We start from the raw sequence: 18,038 nt of genomic DNA, 5'->3' as shown, positions 1-18,038 counted from the left end.
TGGAGTTGAAAATCCTGTAGCCAGGCATTGAACAGGCCTGGTTTTAGAAATCCAGTATGTTAGAATGATAAATTAGTGGTACAAATGCTTTACATTTCAAAATAATTATGGACCTTTAAAAAAATGGCAAAACTGATCCAAGATCAACATTCATACTTTGAGATGCTTTATAAATATGGACTCTGAGCCTGAATTAAATCAACTTTTGTCCTTAACCATGACTCACAATTATGTTATTTTTTCTTGACTACAGTTTGGGGAGTTCAGCAACCACCATAATTAACTTATTAAACTGTGTTTGTGAAGGAAAGCATTACCGCGTGCATTTATTTTCTAAGTCAACGTTAATGATGAACATTGAGTCAATGCAGGCCCACGTCTACCAGTTTTGAACAAAATGTCTCCAAACGTCACACAGCCCACAAACGTCAGCCCTCTGCTGGAGAAAACAGAGGCCTACAGCTTTTAATAGAGTCAACATCCTGTCTGATTTACATGGTAAAAATACCTGGGCGTTCACTTGGATGGGCTGGAAGCTTGGATATCTGTTACACTGGCTCATTTGTCTGTGATCCAAAACATTTCAGTTTATTCTGAAGCACTTCCTGTGTGGGACAGGCAAGGCATGTTATCACTTGTTGTAATGGGTAGGGTGGCCGGCTAGTCTGGCAGGAAGTTTGACTGTTCTTGATTTTACACTTAAAACCTAGATAGTCATTTACCACTGTAGAACTGGCAACTGGCTGCAGAGGTGGAACCAGGCTGGCTCATTGCACCCCATCCCCACTGTAACACTGGGACCAAGCTGGCTTGCTGGCTCCAGGTGGTTTTCGATGATGTATTTGATGTATATCGTCTCAGCCTACTGGCTATATAAGCCACACCAGAAGAATGAGCTGTGAGCGGAGTGAGAAAGCTCTGCATCCACGCTGTTTCCAGAGCTGTCCTCACTAAAAACTGAGGAGATAATCACGGAAGGGAGGGGAGGAGCACAATGCCATCTCTGATGACACCAAAGCAGCAGACAGGAAGTCTACTTTGTTGTCCAGGAAAGAAGCCTCAGCCAACAGCTTTTCAGACAAAGTCCAGGCAGCCATCTTGCCTCCAGAAGACAGTAATGTTAAGTGTGGAGTCACATGCTACAGCTGTGACTGCAGGAAATGCAAAGGAAAGGCAGTACTGTGTCTTACCAGGTTCAGTTAGTTTTGCATAGAAGAATGGTCAATGTTAAGCAAACTAAAAGAGTTTGCATGAGTAAAACAAAAAGGGATAGAATATACCCTATTTGTGCAAGATGTACTCTATCAGAGGTGATAGAACAGTGAGGGTTTTTACTGTGGCTCGAGTACATGACAGTGTTGGTTCCATTTCTCCAATGGGAAAACCCCCTGCTTCTACAAACACACAACCCTGCCAACAACCCCCCAGAGAGATCCCCCATAACCCAGCTAACCAGCCAGGGGGGTCTTCGTATGTGGGAAGCTCAAAGGCAGATCAAATGGACTGGGTTGTAATTAGGACTAGGCCTCTCTAACAATGCGTCTGGCAGAATTGTATTGATATAGGGCTCCCATCTGTCTGAACATAGACCTGTGGGCTCTTGCAGTGTCAAAGCTCTCCTCACACCCCCCGCATTTAAGAAATCTGGGAAATTACTGTTATTGTTTCATTTCCGTATTACCATTAAAAGGGCTCTCAGTGTCACAGGCTTTGATGTGGACCAGGCGGAGCCTCACGGCAATGACACATGGCCTTCAGCACAGGTTTCTACTGGAGCTCACCTGTATCTGGCTCAAAATCCTACGTTTCAACAAGGACACACACACACACACACACACACACACACACATGCAGACCAGGGACTCATTTTTTCAAAGAGTCCTGTGAAGTTTCCATTTCACAAAAAACGTCTGTTTTTGTTTTGTAAAACAAAGGGCATTTTGTAAGAGCAAAGCCAACTGACGTGAGATGCATGATTCAACATTTCTTTCATAAAAAACATAGTGAGGTTCTCGAAAGATACTTACACAGGATGAATGACATATCTTCTCGGAAAGGTAAACGGAAAAAAATGTTTCTCCCATGTAAGCTTGTGTGTCATAACATCAATCAGCTCTCACTAAAAGATAAAGCTTTCATTCAAACATCTAATAAAGCTTTCATGTAAAATGTCTCTGGACCTAGCTATCCAGTTTACATTTTGAATATTATAGTAAGTAAAGGTACTATGAACTGAAATAGTTTAACACCACATTTAATGTCTGTCTCTTTCCTCTACAGCACTGAAGAGATCATTTGACATTGAGGATGAGATCCCTGCATACTCTCCTTCCCCTGCACACAGTTCTCCCTTCAGCCCCACCCCCAACTCCAACAAGACCAATGATGGAAGAGGGCCAGCAAACCACACTCCTCCACCCTACCAATCGCGGATCAGCATCAACCCTAGCCCTGCCCAGAGCCCGGTGCTGAGGAACAAGATCGTCACCAGCCTGTCCTTCAACCGGGGGACAGCAGAGGTCGGTGTCAAGGCCAATGGGAATGCGAGTTCGGGAATCAGCCGAGCTTCATCCTTCCAGAGCAGGTTCAACCCCAATGGCTTCTCCTCCTCCTCTGGGCTGGGGAGCCACAACGACAGCCTCCGGAGCTCCTCCTCCAGCCTGGACTCCCAGGCCTCCTTGTCCAAACAGAGTCACTCTGGCACTCTCTCTTCGGGTGGCCTGCCCCAGGGGCCCATGGGAAGACGGGAGTTCAAAACCACGGGGCTGGTTGGCCCAGCCCTCAAAAAGTTCTCCTCCCATGGGAATGTGTTCCGCTCAGAGGTAGAGGTGTCGTCGGTCCCAGCTGGTGAACCTGTAGCGGTAATCCACGGCTCCATGCCCTCACTGGACCTGCAGGGCAGTGGCAGCCGGGGCGTAGCCTCGCTAGTTGACAGGTTTGGCCAGACGGGAGCGACCTGGAGTGCCAGCCGCCAACAGGGTGCCGTCTCCTCGCTCCGCCACCTGACCCCAAAACCGAAAGAGGTGGCCAAGCTTAATAAGTTCCCCCTGGATCTGGAGAACCTGGCGGCCAAGCCTCAGGCACCCCCCGCTGAGACCCCCTCTCCCCCCAAACCACCGCTACGGTTTCACCCCAAACCAGCCGGTGCCTCCTCCCCTGCTCCTGCTGGCCCCTCCATGCCTGCTGCTGGTGGCTCGAGTGGGGTGGATCTGGGGTTGTCCCCTGGAAATGGCAAAATGGTTGAGCCCGTTATAGCCCCAGGGCCATTCCGTGTGCCAGCTGTCACCGCAACACCAGTCCCACTCTCCCCAGCCCAGACCCCTGAGCTCACTCTGATCACCCGGCCGCAGGTTGTCCAGCTTATCCCCTCAGAACCACAACCTCCCACATCCCCAAATGTCTCCAAAGAAACCTGCCAAGAATTGCCAAGCTTGGGGAGTGAGATCATGGGATCACCTGACAAGGAAGTGCCACAGACCAATAAGAGCATGGTTTCGCCTGATAAGGCAGTACCACAAACGAATGAGAGTGTAGGATCACTTGAAAAGGAAGCACCGCAGGCCAATGACAGCATAGTCTCACCTGATAAGGAAGTGCCACAGGCCACTGAGAGTGTACAATCACCTGATAAGGAATTGCCAAGGGCCAATGAGGGCATTGGATTGCCTGAAAAGGAAGGACCACAGGCCAATGAAAGTATAGATTTGCCTGATAAGGAAGTGCCACTGGGCAATGAGAACGTAGTTTTGCCTGATAAGGAATTGTCACAGACCAATGAGAGCACAGAATCGCCAGAAAAGGAAATACCAGGAGCCAATGAGAACACAGTGTCACCCAGCCAGGAAGTGCCACAGGCAAATGAGAGTGTAGGATCCATTCTCCAGAGGATCGCCTCCTTTTCACAGGCTGACAGCACAGAGCCCGGGCCCAAGGAAGACAATCGCCAGGGCAACAAAGATAAGGCGGAGGGGCCAGACTTTCAACAGAAGGAGAGAGAGGAAGGTAAGAGCTGCAATCAGCAGGAATGTGTTTTTGCTAACCCTACAGGTTGAAAGAAGTTAATTATTGTCTGATATAAGTCTGGAAGGGCTGGGAGTCTCACAAGAATTTCTTTTGGGGAAAATAAAAATTCTTTCAAGAGGAAAATAAAACTTCATTATCAGTGCATACCACAGCAGTTAGTTACATAAACAAGCTAATAAATAAAAATAATGGGGAACCTGTGGTGCTTGTGGTGGCAGCGGCACAATCAGTATAAAAAACCTGGAGAAATTTATGGCATACCATTACATTGCTGACAGCAGTTTATCTGTCTGTTTGGCACAGGCTAATACGAGGCGATACGGTATGACGCATTAAATACACCATGGCAAAAGTGAGGATCACTGACAATGATAACAGGGCAGGACAGAGTGGAGTCTGCAGCGGCTAACGCTCATGATGATCTGAGCCATCTGTCTGTATGGAAACAATAAGGAAATCTGGCCCAGAGCCGACTAGCAGAGGAGGGGTTGGGGGGGTTTGGTGACCCTTTGGTTTAGTCTCTTGTTGTGGGGCTACCCCACCACTGTGGTTGGGGTGTTGGTGGGGAGGGGGTGGTTGTGAGAGAGGTTGAAGGGTGCGGAGAGGAAGTTTTGCTGGTGCCTCTTTAGTTTAGGGAGTTTAATGTTTCCCACCAGTGGAAACCAGCTTAGAACAATGAAGAGAGAGGCCTGGGTGCAGTTCTGGGTGTGGACGACCCGCTGAACTCAAAGACCTGAAGTTTATTGCTCCGTTTGATGTAATATGTTACAAACTGGTCCGACGGCTCCTTGTAAACCTCCAGCCATATGTCTCAATCACCCCCAAGCCCCTTATGTCAAAATTGTACATGTCATTCCTTAGTGCGCTATAAGTGTTTGGGTTCTTGGTGTGATAAATTAAGAGTGTGGCTCCAGAATAAAAGGTTGTGTATTTTCCTGGCTCTCTCTATCCCCCCCCCCCCCCCCCCATTTTCCCTTTTCTTTCTCTTTTTCCTTCTGCTGTATGTTCTGGGGGAGGGGTGCTGGGGTTCTAAATGGAAGAGGAAGTTTCTGTGTTACAGGCCAAAGGAAACTGTTATGGGTCAACTGCATGAGCATGCTGTACTGTGCCTAGTTAGACTGTTATAGCATTTTGTTTTTACAAACATCCTTCCCTCAGAGAGAGGGGGAGAGCGGTGTGAAAAAAGAGGGAGTGAGGGAGCCAAAAAGACAGTTTTTTGTCATCTCGTCACTGAAGTATTTATCAGGTTCTCCTGTCATGCAAATTATGCATTTTTTTATTTGAGAAAGTGAGAGAGGAAGGGAGAGGACTTGAAGGAAAGACAAATAGGAGGGAAGGAGTGACAATACAGAGCATAGGAAAAAGGAACAAGTTGGAAGGCAAGGTAGGAATAGGAAGTGAGTTGATTTAAAAAAAAAAAAAAACAATAGATAAAAAGAGGGAGAGTACAAGAAAGAAGATGAGCAATGCACTACAAAAAAGAACGGAAAAAAGAGAGGATGAGTTTCAGGATGGCCGTTTGCACAGGGGTGTAGAGGAGGCCCCTGCAGCAGTGTGTTTAGTGTGCTCCTTGGCAGCCAGCCTGTTCCTAATTCACAGGGTCCAAATGAATGACATCCAGTGGAAGGACAACACTAAAACAGGCAAAGAGGTCTGAAGAAGAAAGTTCAAGACTGGAAGGAAAACCCAGGGAAAGGATTTGGTTGGCCGTACTAAGCTTATGGATATCCTCCTCTAAGGGCCATTAACTTGGTGTTAATCCCTCTCTAAGGGCCATTCCGGAGTTCAGTTTCAAATACTGGGGTATGCAGACCAGTGTATGCAGGTTTTTTTTACTGTTAATTACCCCAGGCTAATCAGCAGAATACACCTAAATGTAACCGCAGATTAGACAATGTATCTTACTGTGTCTCCAGCTGACATTCACAAGTTAATCAGGAAATTCATTTGACATGTCAATAAATCATTACAATATATAAATAATTAAGGGCACAAGTTGGCATGAAAGCCACGGATAGATACAGCTCTCTCCCTGCCCACCACTGTGCTAAATCAGAACTGTAGGGTAAGCTACTGATAAATATCCAATAGAACAGCCCCGTGTCCTTTAACAATGAAAATTCAAATGAGCATATTTCTACGGGTGTCCGGTCCTTGTTGCTGGGGTGTGTGCTTTGCAGCCCAACAGGAAGTGTGAGATGAAGCATTTGGGTGACGCATGTGTGTGTTTTTCTCCACCGATGCCACGGCACAGTTGCTGTGTTTGGGCAGCCAGCGTCCAGTTCCGGCATTGCCCCAGCATGTGCAGGTGTGTAAATGTCACCCAGCCAGAAAAACACACGCCGGCATATTTTTCTCATTGTAATCCAGCCCTGTACACTTTGTGACTCTTATTATTATTCTAAAATGTATTTTTAGATTTTTACATCCTACACCCCGTGAGCTCAGCTGATGGCTCACGTGTAGGGCCAGGGCAGAATCACTGTTCCTGATTCTGGAGATAGGAAGGGAAAAGAGGCCATTCATCAAAAATCAGAAATAACAAAAATAAAAAAAACAGCTTTACACATATGCAAATAGCATGGGGGTGCTGTGTGGCTCATCCCGCTAATACACTTGGTTCGAGCGTGGGGATGCATTTCCTTATCCCATACTGAATCCTGACTATGCCAGTGCTGACTATGGCTCAAAATCTCACAGGATGGTGCACTAATTGGCTTTAGCATTGACTAGCATTGAGCTAGTGTCAGTTCCACATTCAATGGACTTCCAAGACGACAACTGCACAGCTCAGCCCCAGAGTCAGGCTGTACAGGCTCTGGAAGAGAATGCGTGCTAGTCTACACTCTCTCAAACTGACTGAGGACCCTTGAGGAACAGTAAAAATTGAACAACCAATAAAAAAATAGTTAGAGTCTGAGTCGAAGGACGACACTCTGTGTGCGTCTTAACAGGCAGACCTCCAGGCACCTCGCCGACCAGCGAACAATGAGATGGGGAACCATGCCAACTGAACCCGCCCTAACTCTGGGTGAGGCTCCCGCCAATCACGCATCGTCCTGCAAGGCTACTGGCCACAGTCGCCACTGGCGTGGTTGGGATCCGATCCCAGACCACAGGGCTATAAAAACTGGTTCACAATTTAAAAAAAAACGTTTGATAATCGTGCTACAGCAGCAGGCAATTCCCCAAGAAAACATTATTGATGTGATTTTGTCAGGAATAATTGTAATAATAAATACCAGACCTGGCTTAAATACTGTGCGCATTGGAAACATTACCTCTTTAGATAGTGGTGAAATCTGAAATGATTCCTGCAAATTCCTGCGAGAGAATTTTCAGTGCAACCAAAACATGCAATCAAGGAAAAATTTTTACTTTAAAATTGCGAGTAATTTTACTGCTGGAATGTTATTGATGTCTAAAGGGTAAAAGTATACCAAATAATTAGCTGACCCAGGTCTGACAAGTGCATCTGAAATGTATAAAGCGTTTAGAGCGATTGATGCGAAACCATTACGACCCACCCTCCCAATCAGACATCACAGTGTGAATCAAAGAAGAGCAATTAGCAGCTCTCTGTGGCTTCTGTTCATCTGAGAAAGGGGTCGCCAAAGGCCCTTCTTTGAAGAAGAAAGTGAGGAAGAAAAAAAGAAAGATCAACAGTGTATCTTTCCGCCATGACGTCAGAAATTTTATTTAAAGAATTTTGAAAATGGATCCATGGGAACGTGTTTGGTCGGACCAGCCTGACAAGCGCAAACCCCAAGCAAGTGGTGCCCACTTCTGAGCCAAGTTCATTTATGCACACCTGCCTTCTAGCTAGTGTTCAATAAATTAAAAAAAACTCCTCTCAACATTTAAAAATGCTTTATACAGGAAACAGGTACAATACAGAGAAACCACAACACAAGTCCCAACAACATCAATAAGCCACGCTGAAAGGATGGACTTCACAAGCACTCATTTTGTGTTGCAGCCTCAGATGTGGTCCAGAGTTTAGGGGTTTGCCCCGAGTCAGAGTGTTCAGGGGAGGTTTGTTTGTCCCAGATCAGGCCAGAAGTGAAGTGCTGAATAGCGTCTGTTTTTACTCATTAGATCTGCAACTGGCAGATTTTAGCCTGGGCCTTGCCAAGAGCTGGGAAAGTGCTGATGATGGTGTTGTAGTACAGCTGGAATTGTTACTCGATAGTATGGTGAGAATTTTCAGTTTTTGAAACGGGGGCTCATCTGCGATAGCATTTCCTTTTGTTCATTTTAATTAAATTGCCCTGCGGCAAAAGCTTCTAAAGTTTTTTTGGAAAGATAGTTGCATTATGTCACCTGATGAGGCAAAAAAGGAAAAGAAAATAGATTTTTATCATGTTCAGCTTCTGTATGTAAGGACTAGTTTGTGCAATTAAATATAACGACTCTGCTGCCCTTATGAAGCTTATGAGGTGTGTCAGTCACCATGCTAAGGCCTAAACCAGAGGACGAGTGGAGAAGTAATTCATTTGCATTGTGGTTTGTCCTTAGGATGATATGTAGCTATGGTTACTTCTTGTTTCCTTCATAACCAACAAGTGGTCAGTTTCAGTATCTCCAAACTGCCAGCAGAAATCTTTATGCTTATCTGATTACTGATGTTTGAGTAAGACTATACTCAAATACTGTATTCAAAAGCACTGATGAACATATATCCTCCCAGGGTGCAGTATGCAATCCTACTAACTTTGAAAAATGTTTGCATCATTATACACGCACACACTTTTAACAGATGAAAAATATTAAATGTAATGGGCTTTTTTCTATTCAATTTTCATTGAATCATGTATTCCAGAAAGTTATGACTGTGACTGCAATAGTACTGCAAATACTGACCTTGAAACCTGAACCTTTATTGCAGTGTTTTGAAAGACTTCCAAAGTGGAAATAAATAAATAAATAAAAAAGCTGCAGTTTTCCCCCATGTCTCCATCCCTTTCATCCATCAGAAGTGAAATCCCTCAACAGGCTTTTGATGTCAGAGAGATCCGTACGCGTCTTTGTAGCGAAGCACGCTCAAACCTTCCCACTCTTCAAACGACATGTCACACGACCCACTGAAAGACAGGAAACGCTATCAACTATAAAAGGCTGTTGAACTGCTCTAATTTGTCTTTTTACATGTTTGAAATGTGAGGGTGTGTGTGTACAGAATTATGAAAGCGTGAGAGCAGAGATAACGATGTTCTGCGTGCAAACCTGACTACAACTAAATTAAATCCCCAATATCATAATATCTCAAAAATAAGGCTATACTGTGGACATGAACGATAGCTCTTCCTTGGTATCACAATGTTTTCTTTTTGTTAAGCTTCAGCTACTCTTTCTTTTCAATGCAAAGACAGTTGTATAGCACAAGCAGTAGAATTTGTAACTGTTGTTGGCAGTAATAGTTGGTCCTTGATTCTGAAGTACATATTTTACACAAAATGCTCTCAGTTTCAACATAAAAAAGTGCTTTCATTCGCTGACAGACCTAAAAAGCACTGCGTGGTGTGTGCTGCACCCTCCTTCCCTTGAGTGTGAGACTAAATGAGATTTATGACACAGCACATGTACAATGGGAGTCAGAGGTCCTACTTCATACTGGAAGCAGTACACAGCATCACATCCATCCGGTTGTAAATTAGCCAGTATAACACTGGAGGATTATCCGTTCAATTTCTATGTCTCAGAAATCAGATTACGCTGATCTCCGCACCCGACAGAGAGATTTTGAAAGCGGCTTATTCGGATTGCCGCGCTTTCTGGCAGCTTGACAAGAAACAGCATGTGTGGTTTAGTGAGTTTTATATACCGTCATTCTGAGTCATAGCAAATAACCGCTTTATGTGAATTTCATCTCCTTTCCCAGCCATGTCCCTCACACCCCCTCTGTCTTTCCTCGCCTCTGCTAGGGACGGGACAAGTACGCAAACGCTGGAGCAGTCAAAAGGCGAGGGCTGCTCAAGCACTATACAGTATTGGGGGGGGGGGGGGGGAGACTCAGAAGTAAATGGAAGTGAATGAATGGTTTTAATTAACTTTTGCATTGCAGATTTAGCAGTTTGTTGTTTTATGGATGATGATGCTTTTGGAACCCTTGCTCTGCAGTATGCACTTCAGCAGCAGTTGTGACTCTAAAGAGGTTTTCAATGCTGTTTTCAAAGCTTATTTTTTCAGGTTTACTTACAGAAGTTTCTAATGACGTACAGGCCGGTATAGTGGGCTTTTGTGAGCAAGAAAGTACACATGTCACATTTCATCACCACCTCCCTCTTCTGATAGTTTTGTTGGTGAACTGCTACTGATAATGTTATCTCTGCAAACTTTGACTAGCAACGTTCCAAACGCGAGAGTATTCTAAAACTCTATCATGCTTCACATCACTACTCTCTGCTGACTTCCACATTTTCACACCTTCTCACACTCTCACTCTCTCTCTCTGTATCCTTTCCCATTCCCATCTTGCTCCCCTCATCTCATCTCATTCCCTTCTCACCTCCTTCATTCCCACTCCTCCCCTTTTCTCTCTTTCTGTCACCAAGTTCTTGTTGGGTCTTGAGCAGAGCAGGCTGGGGTTCTCTTCTCTCTCTCTTTCTCTCTCGCTCCCTCTCTTTCTTTCGCTCCCTCCTAGAGCCCACTTTATTCTGGCTTTAATTACAGTGGTTTAGGGAATAAATTCTTCTGTTGCAGATGTTCTACCCCCTCCACCCTTCCATGATCCCCCCTGCCCCCCTCACCGCCCCCCCAGGGTCAAACTTCCTCTGTCAGGGAGAACCGGCCCCTCCCCCCCCAGGCCTCCCTTCAGAGAGTCATTACAGCGCTGCCAGTGATCTCATCCGTCTGTCCCTTTGTCCATTTTCTTTCATACATTCTCTTTTTTTGTCATTACTACAGCTTTGTGCAGATATCCAGATATTCACTGAGTTTCTGGCTATTTCACATTGGATACATTCCTCCTTACATTTCTCCATTTAAGTCAGATGTCCCAAAGAAGACAATGCTATTTAAACAAAACCATGCATCAGTTCAAAGTGCCCCAAAAAACTGAGCCACCATGTCAACAATTTCTTCTGTAAAGAGTGTCACTGACTTTTTGGGATGAGTAACGTCTTTTTTCTGACTGAAGGATTTTACCGACACCCATGTTCCAACAAAAACACAGCGCAGGGGGCATGACTATGCAATTGGCTTCAACTCAATTTAAGTTTGGGATTGGCAGGAGAGACAACTTTTTTTGACAGTCTTGGCATGCTCTTTGTTGTTTGTTATCTTATTGTACGCATATGATTGCACAGCAATTACAGTGAACGAAAATATGGCCATGTTTATAAAACCACAAATGTCACACTATTTATGGTCTTGTCATGTGAGTTTTGTCATGTCAGCAGCAAAAGGTTTGCACCATACCCAAATGGCATGGCATTAGACATATTACACTTGTTTGTTTTTTTTTTGGTAATCACTGACAATTTGCTAGTGTAGCGTGTCAGAGAAAGGCATTAACGAATCAGCATCAGCAAAGTTGAACACTGTGGAGACATGCATTTTTGCCCCAATTGTAAAACAACATCTTTTGGGATGTTCCCACACACAAATTACTACTGCACAATGCCATACTAGCTCACGGTAGCTCAATGACAGATGTAGTTGCCAGTTTGCCATGTGGAATGCCACAGCCTGAATCTCAGCGGTCAGGGGTCAGAAGCTAGAGGTCAGGAGGGGAGGGAGGAATGGAGGAATAATGTTTGAAAATGTTGGGAAAGAACATTGTGGAGGAGGAGAAAGACAAAGATATCAACTCAATTTTGGCTGCTTTGGACGATTACCCGAAATGTGTCACAACAACATATTGACAAGAACCCCCAAGGTACCATTTCCATTGGATATAAAATGACTGCATCACTTTGCCATTATAAGTTTAGTACAATTGGTAAACAAATGTTTTGAGAGGGTAAATTTAAAAAAGAAGTACTTCTGATTTACTAACGGTAACTGTTTGCTGGTGCTTTACCATGGTAATGCCTGTCCTTTTAAGTCTCCAAATAAGGAACACGAGCAAAACTACTCTGAACCTGCTGTTCAGAATTCACCCGTGATAGGGTGAGAAAGGCAGAACTCTTCCATTGTTTCCTGTTGCTTCTTCATGCAGTTTCCACAGAATTCAGAATCCAGGAAAGCAGGGTTCTTCATAGAATGCATCCAAGCTGATCTTTCATTTTGCCAGTAGCGCTGATCTTGATTGGGACACAGTTCAGCAGTCCCAAGAGGGAACGGGGCTGGACGGTGTGTGTGTGGTGGGGGTGTTTTTGAGGCACACGTCCAATAACTTTGGGAGAACTCACTCAATTTCAAAACATCTTAAAGGCTGCACACAGGCAAAAGATAGACTGGGATCCTTGATTTCTGTTTCGATCCCCAGAGAAACATGTAGAAATGCTACGCCAGCCACCTGCAGCAGATTGAGACACTTTGCCCCTAACTGGCATTTTCTGAATCACAGGCATTGTAAAATCCACTGTACCTGGAAAAACAAACTCGTACTGGTTAGAAATGTGAGAGCTTAGGAATGTAAAGACGTATAGATTTTTTTAAAGTGTTTTGACATTTGGTGAGCTAAACTACCCATTACAGGAAAGTTCAATTGAAGTCTTGATAGTCATTGGGGCCTTTCAGGAAAGAAAAAAGATCCAGTGACAGGCACTACTATGTTAAGATGGAGAATTACACCAAATTGACTGTAAATTAGCCAGCAGGACAAAAAGGCTCGTATACACACATACATCTTCAAGGCAACACACCTGGGTTCTCGAGAATTTCCCCTCTCTATTTAAGCAGGTTACACAAGACACAGTGTAGTTTAAAATTTCTTGTCTCAGACCTTTGACTCACAGCGTGAAATAATTTCTTGCAGCTGCTGTATTAAGAGCAGAGTTCTGTAGCTCTTGTAATCATTTATGTCTTTCTATCTCTCCTTTTTGTAGTAAAATACTCAAATCTTATTAGGGAAATCAGCGATTATGTTAGCAAAAAAAGCCATACCATACCTCCTGGTGCCTAAAGATACATCATACAATGTTCAATGTTAGTCAACTTCGATAGTGTGTATTTTATTCCTTTTTGTCTCTGTTGCCACAGTACTGAATTAATAAAGACCCATTACCACTGGGTCTGATAATTACTTGGATGGAGAGCACCAAGTAAAACTAAATTATTGCAAGAAGAGGTGTTGGTGGGTTAGCAGGGGGACTTTTTTCCCCTGGACAAAACAGAAATCCAGTGTTCTACTGCAGTGATGGGGATACTGAAATGTAGGAGCCACTGTCTATTGGATGAAATGTAGAACCAAGACCCTGACTCAACCCTGCAACAATTAGTGCAAGGCATTCCCCGAGGTCCTGGCCTAATGCCTAATCTGGACCCCTAATCATCCATCCGTTTAACTGGATTAATAATCCGTCTTGACTTCAGAGGATATGTGATAAGTATTCTGGCTCAAAATGGATGCCATGCATCACTCAAAAAATGGATGCCATGCATCACTCATGGAGATGGGTGCTGCACATTGGTGGTGAAGACGAGTTTCTGCCTCTTCACTGTAAAGCACTTCGTGATCCAGACATGTAAGGCACTATAAAATTGAATGAGCCATGCACTGAATGATTGAAAAAAAAGACATTATTATAGTCCAAGAGCGAAAAAAGAAAACCAACATTTCCTTTGTTAACTGCCTGCTTTGTGTGTGGATTTCCTAACTATGAATTCCTCTAAAAATGATGCAATGAACTTTTATATTCCTGGGTACACCGAGATGTAGATTTCAAGTCAGTGATCTGCCAAATTACAGGGTTTCAGAAATACCATGGGTTTGTCTACTTTGTTAAAATTACAATCTCAACCCATTTAGGAATCTCCCAGTATGGTCAGGGGTTTGATTCCCTGCTGTGGCACTGTGATTCCAGCCCTCTCTGCTTTACCCCATCTGGATAAAATTAAAAGTACATACGGACTGTGGCTCTCCTTTAAAGGAATTATGTTAACTAAAGAACACATCGCCACATAAGTTTTGGGAAATAAATTTTCTGTAAGTGCTTGACTGGATAAGAAACAATTGTGATTTGATGTGAAACTGCCTAATTGGTTGAGAAAGTGTTTGATCACCAGGGAAAGGGTTTGATTGGACAAGTATGGAGAAGGCTTGGGGATAGCAAGAATGGGCTTATGTACGTCAAGCCAAATGCATTCTTTCAGATTTATTAAGACATACAGTATAGCATAAAGGTGTCCTGTTAAATTTTGTCCTCCTGAAAAATACAAGACATTTCTATTCAGCCTGAAAAATGCTATCAGCACAGGAAGTTCGTTTTTTTTTCTTCTGTTAGATGTTATTAATTGCAGTCGTTAAATTATGAGCTGACTGGGTTCCAAGGCAAACAGTACTACAGGAGCTATCTTCTCTTTTTGTTTGTGCAAAAAACCCGAAGTTCCCTTTAACGGGGTGTGGGTCCTATGCAGGGCAATGTAGCTGGAAACTGTCTCTCATACAGAGGCCTTTTCAGTGATGTGGCACCGCCATTGTGGAGTGGAAGGCCAGAGGTCCATTTCTCGTATCCAGTACGTAAAGTCTTTGCCTGGAAAAATCCTCCTGGAAAATCCCTCTTTGCCACAATACAGTCCTGAGGTTAACACTGTGGCTGATTCACATCTCTCAGCCTACATTACTATTATTTTAGGGCTCTTTATAGATGTTGCATGTATGAATTCAGGATAGCTGATTTTTTTTTGTTGTTGTAATGTTACCTATATACACTCGCTCATCTACAAATATTGTTAGCCAGGTCTGGCAATTTCTCATAGAAATCAGATGAATTAAATTCTGTTAAGTTTTAACACCGTCTGGATACATCTAGATAAGACTGCCTGCTTAATGAAATGCATCATCTCTTCAGGCGCTTGTGGGCAGCGGTGTAGTATAACGGTTGGGGAATTGGCTTATAGATCGGAGGTTGCGGGTTTGATTCCCAGGGCTGAGGCACTGCTAAATCCTTGTTGTGCAGTAATTAAGCTGAATTGCCTCAGTAGAAGTGCAGTCGTATAACGTATAAAAGTCATGTAAATGTTCTTCACAATTACAAAACATTTCCCGCGAACAGCCATGTTCCGGCTGCTCCCTTTGAAAGCCCCCGGTGTGTGCTGAAGCGGCCGAACGCTCGCGTGAGAGACCGCGGGGTCCTCCGCCACACCGGCGACATGTTCCCAGGGCTGAACGAACGTGATGAGACGTCCCCTTACACAGACGGGCTTGTCTCATCCAGTTTATTTCTGCACAAACACAAGGGGTCCATTAAAGCACACTTTGTTTCGTTTGTTTAGATTTAATTACAAGCGCGGCTGTTTAAGGCGGCCCCAGGTTTCCGATGCGTTAGGCGCAGAGAGCTCGGTGACGAGAGATCGCTGAAGACGCCGCTCTGCTTTCTCGGAAAGGCAGGACACCCATGATGGAGTGAGTCACCGTACAGTTCCACATACTTGGTCATAAGTGCAGAAGACAAGTATTACTGTAGCTGGGCGTTCACTTTTGTGGCAACATCTCTATTCATAGGGCCTGAATGAGCTCTTATCTACCTCATCTCGGCTCAGGCAAAGGGAAGTTGTCCTCTGTAAATAGGCCATCTCGGTTTATTCTAGTCCTGTTACTCAGCTGTGACGTTTCAAAAGATGGAGCTCCATTAGGTAAGGAAGTGCAAATAAACAAGAGCAGCTTTTCTGTGCAATCCAGCTGAGAATATTTTTTTAACAAAAGACATTTCATTCAGGAAGTACGCTGCCCGTAACGCATTACTGCAGGGTCTTTTCCAACTGCCTGCTGCTCGAAAGCACTTGGGACGGTCAGATATGTTGCGTGATTCCGTTTGAAAGGAGAACAGGATGTGCACGTACAAATGTATTTTTTAATGGCTTTGGTGGTTGGGGGGGGGGGGGGGTGGAGAGAGGAACATTTTTATTGCGTGTTTTCATTAGCCTTTATCTGCACAGCTGCCACAGGGTGAACCCACTGGGCAAAGATGTATGAGGTGGTTTAATAGAATAAAGGGAAATTCTTGTCACACTTTATATCAACTACACAGATTTATGGCTCTGAAACAAATGTGAAGTTCTACAATTGACAATTAGAGTTAAATACAATTTATCGCTTCTCAACTGAAATATAATCACAACTATCAGATTGAAATCATATTGTAAGCATACTACACACGTATAATATGCTGATAAATGTTTTTAACTAAGTTGAAACCTATTTATTGGATGTTTCCAAAAACATATTTGACCGATGGAATAAAATGGTAAACAGGAAGTAAAAAAAGACCAGAGATATACTGTACATAGATACATGTAAACGTACAGAGATTGCTTATTGCCAGGGAGACTACACTCACAGACTGCAGTCCTGGTGTTTGCAAATTTGCTCAACACACTGGCCTGTCCTCACTCTCTCTACAGAACTTGTGTTAACATTGTTAGCATGCTTAAAAGGAAACCCCTTCAACCAAATCAGGCTATGATGGCCGTTTCATGCCACAAACCCTTTGGGAGTGTATTTTTCATGGGTAACTGCAAACTTAGGAGGTTGTTAACCATTAAAAGCCTACGTGCTTCCCCATATGATCTGATAGGCAGTAAGTGTGTAATTACTGTAGATCGCTTGACTACCACAACATAATTTACTAAATGCCATGGGAGAAGGTTTTTCTGTGTGCAGATCGACAGTCAGTGATTTCATATTTAGGACAAATGAACGAACAAGGAAAGGTTTAATCGACTTTTTAAAATGCAGATGAAGCAAACACACATGCTGTCAATCATGTCTGTCAGTTTGTTTGGAGTTAACTAAAAAGAGTTGTGTTTAGGGGACTACTAAATCATCCAATCAGGAGTGGATATTCAGAAAATAAGTGGCCTATATATGTTAAGAACACACGGAATGGGCCTTGTGAAGCATTCATAGTGCCTATTATCAGCTCTGAATAATGACTAAAACACACAAGCATACACAAGCATGACGACAAGCTTATAACAACTGACACAAGGTTATGAATCATGAAAGTAAGTATGACTCTAGTGACTCTAGTGAATGTCACACATATGCAGTATTGAAACTAGCTGCTATAAAATGCAGATTAAAATTACAGTGTCTATTATACATTATGTGAAGCTTATTAAGATGTTATGAATGCAACTTAAGGGAAAATTCAAGTATTACCAATGTTTTAACACCGAAGTCAATGCCAACTAGATCATGGTGTTGTGAAATCTGCTTAAACTTCAGTCGCTGCCCAGTGAATACCTTCAGTTCCTTTCCACTGACAAGAGCTTGTTGAAAGAGCATAAATCCAAATCATCCCATAAATAAATAAATGTGACTTTTTTGGCATCCGTATCACTACCAGATAGATTAAATCACAGCTAGTGCTTGCGAGCTGACATCTGAAACTGTTATTAAGAGAAAAAATAAATTAAAAAATGCAAGACAAAATATAAAATATTTCAATATGCCGAGGTCAAAAAAAACAAAAACAAACATGACCTGACCTAGTCAGGGTGAGAAGACACGGTGAAATGGCATCAAGAGATGCCATGGTAACCACAACCAGGACTCTGGGTTATGCAACAGCTGGCTGCACGGCCTTGCCAGAGCGCAAATGGTGGCCGGGATACAACCGTGAAACACATGGTTATAATCAAGAGCTGCGCAAGTCATTTTCACGAGCCGGTTTTCACGTTTCAGGTACTGGGGGTTAGTGTAAAAGTGAGCTAACTGCCACCCGGGCCCATCCGCTTTTAAGTTCGGACTTGTCGTACCCTCATTCCACGCCAGTGAGTCACGCCTTCGCTCCGCCGCTGGCTGGACGTGATTCCACCGTTTGTTAGGGCTGCTGGAGCACCTACGCCGTCCTCAGCCGTGAAATGCGCACGCTCTCTCCGAGGGATCGCATCTAAAAACAGCA

The 18,038-nt window shown here is 43.8% G+C and overlaps 1 protein-coding gene across 1 annotated transcript in view; it reads left to right on the top strand.

Moving 5' to 3' along the window:
- Positions 1 to 18,038, top strand: part of sept12 (septin 12) — a 66,683-nt gene that overhangs the window by 11,070 nt on the left and 37,575 nt on the right. Inside the window, exon 2 of the mRNA XM_035397314.1 lies at positions 2,281 to 4,002. Within this exon, the coding sequence (XP_035253205.1) occupies positions 2,281 to 4,002 (1,722 nt within the window). The remainder of the gene's footprint in view (positions 1 to 2,280; positions 4,003 to 18,038) is intronic.

This window comes from Anguilla anguilla, chromosome 17 (assembly GCF_013347855.1).
Source record: "Anguilla anguilla isolate fAngAng1 chromosome 17, fAngAng1.pri, whole genome shotgun sequence".
In the NCBI taxonomy this organism is placed as follows: Eukaryota; Metazoa; Chordata; class Actinopteri; order Anguilliformes; family Anguillidae; genus Anguilla; species Anguilla anguilla.
This window is presented reverse-complemented; position numbering and strand designations above follow the sequence as displayed.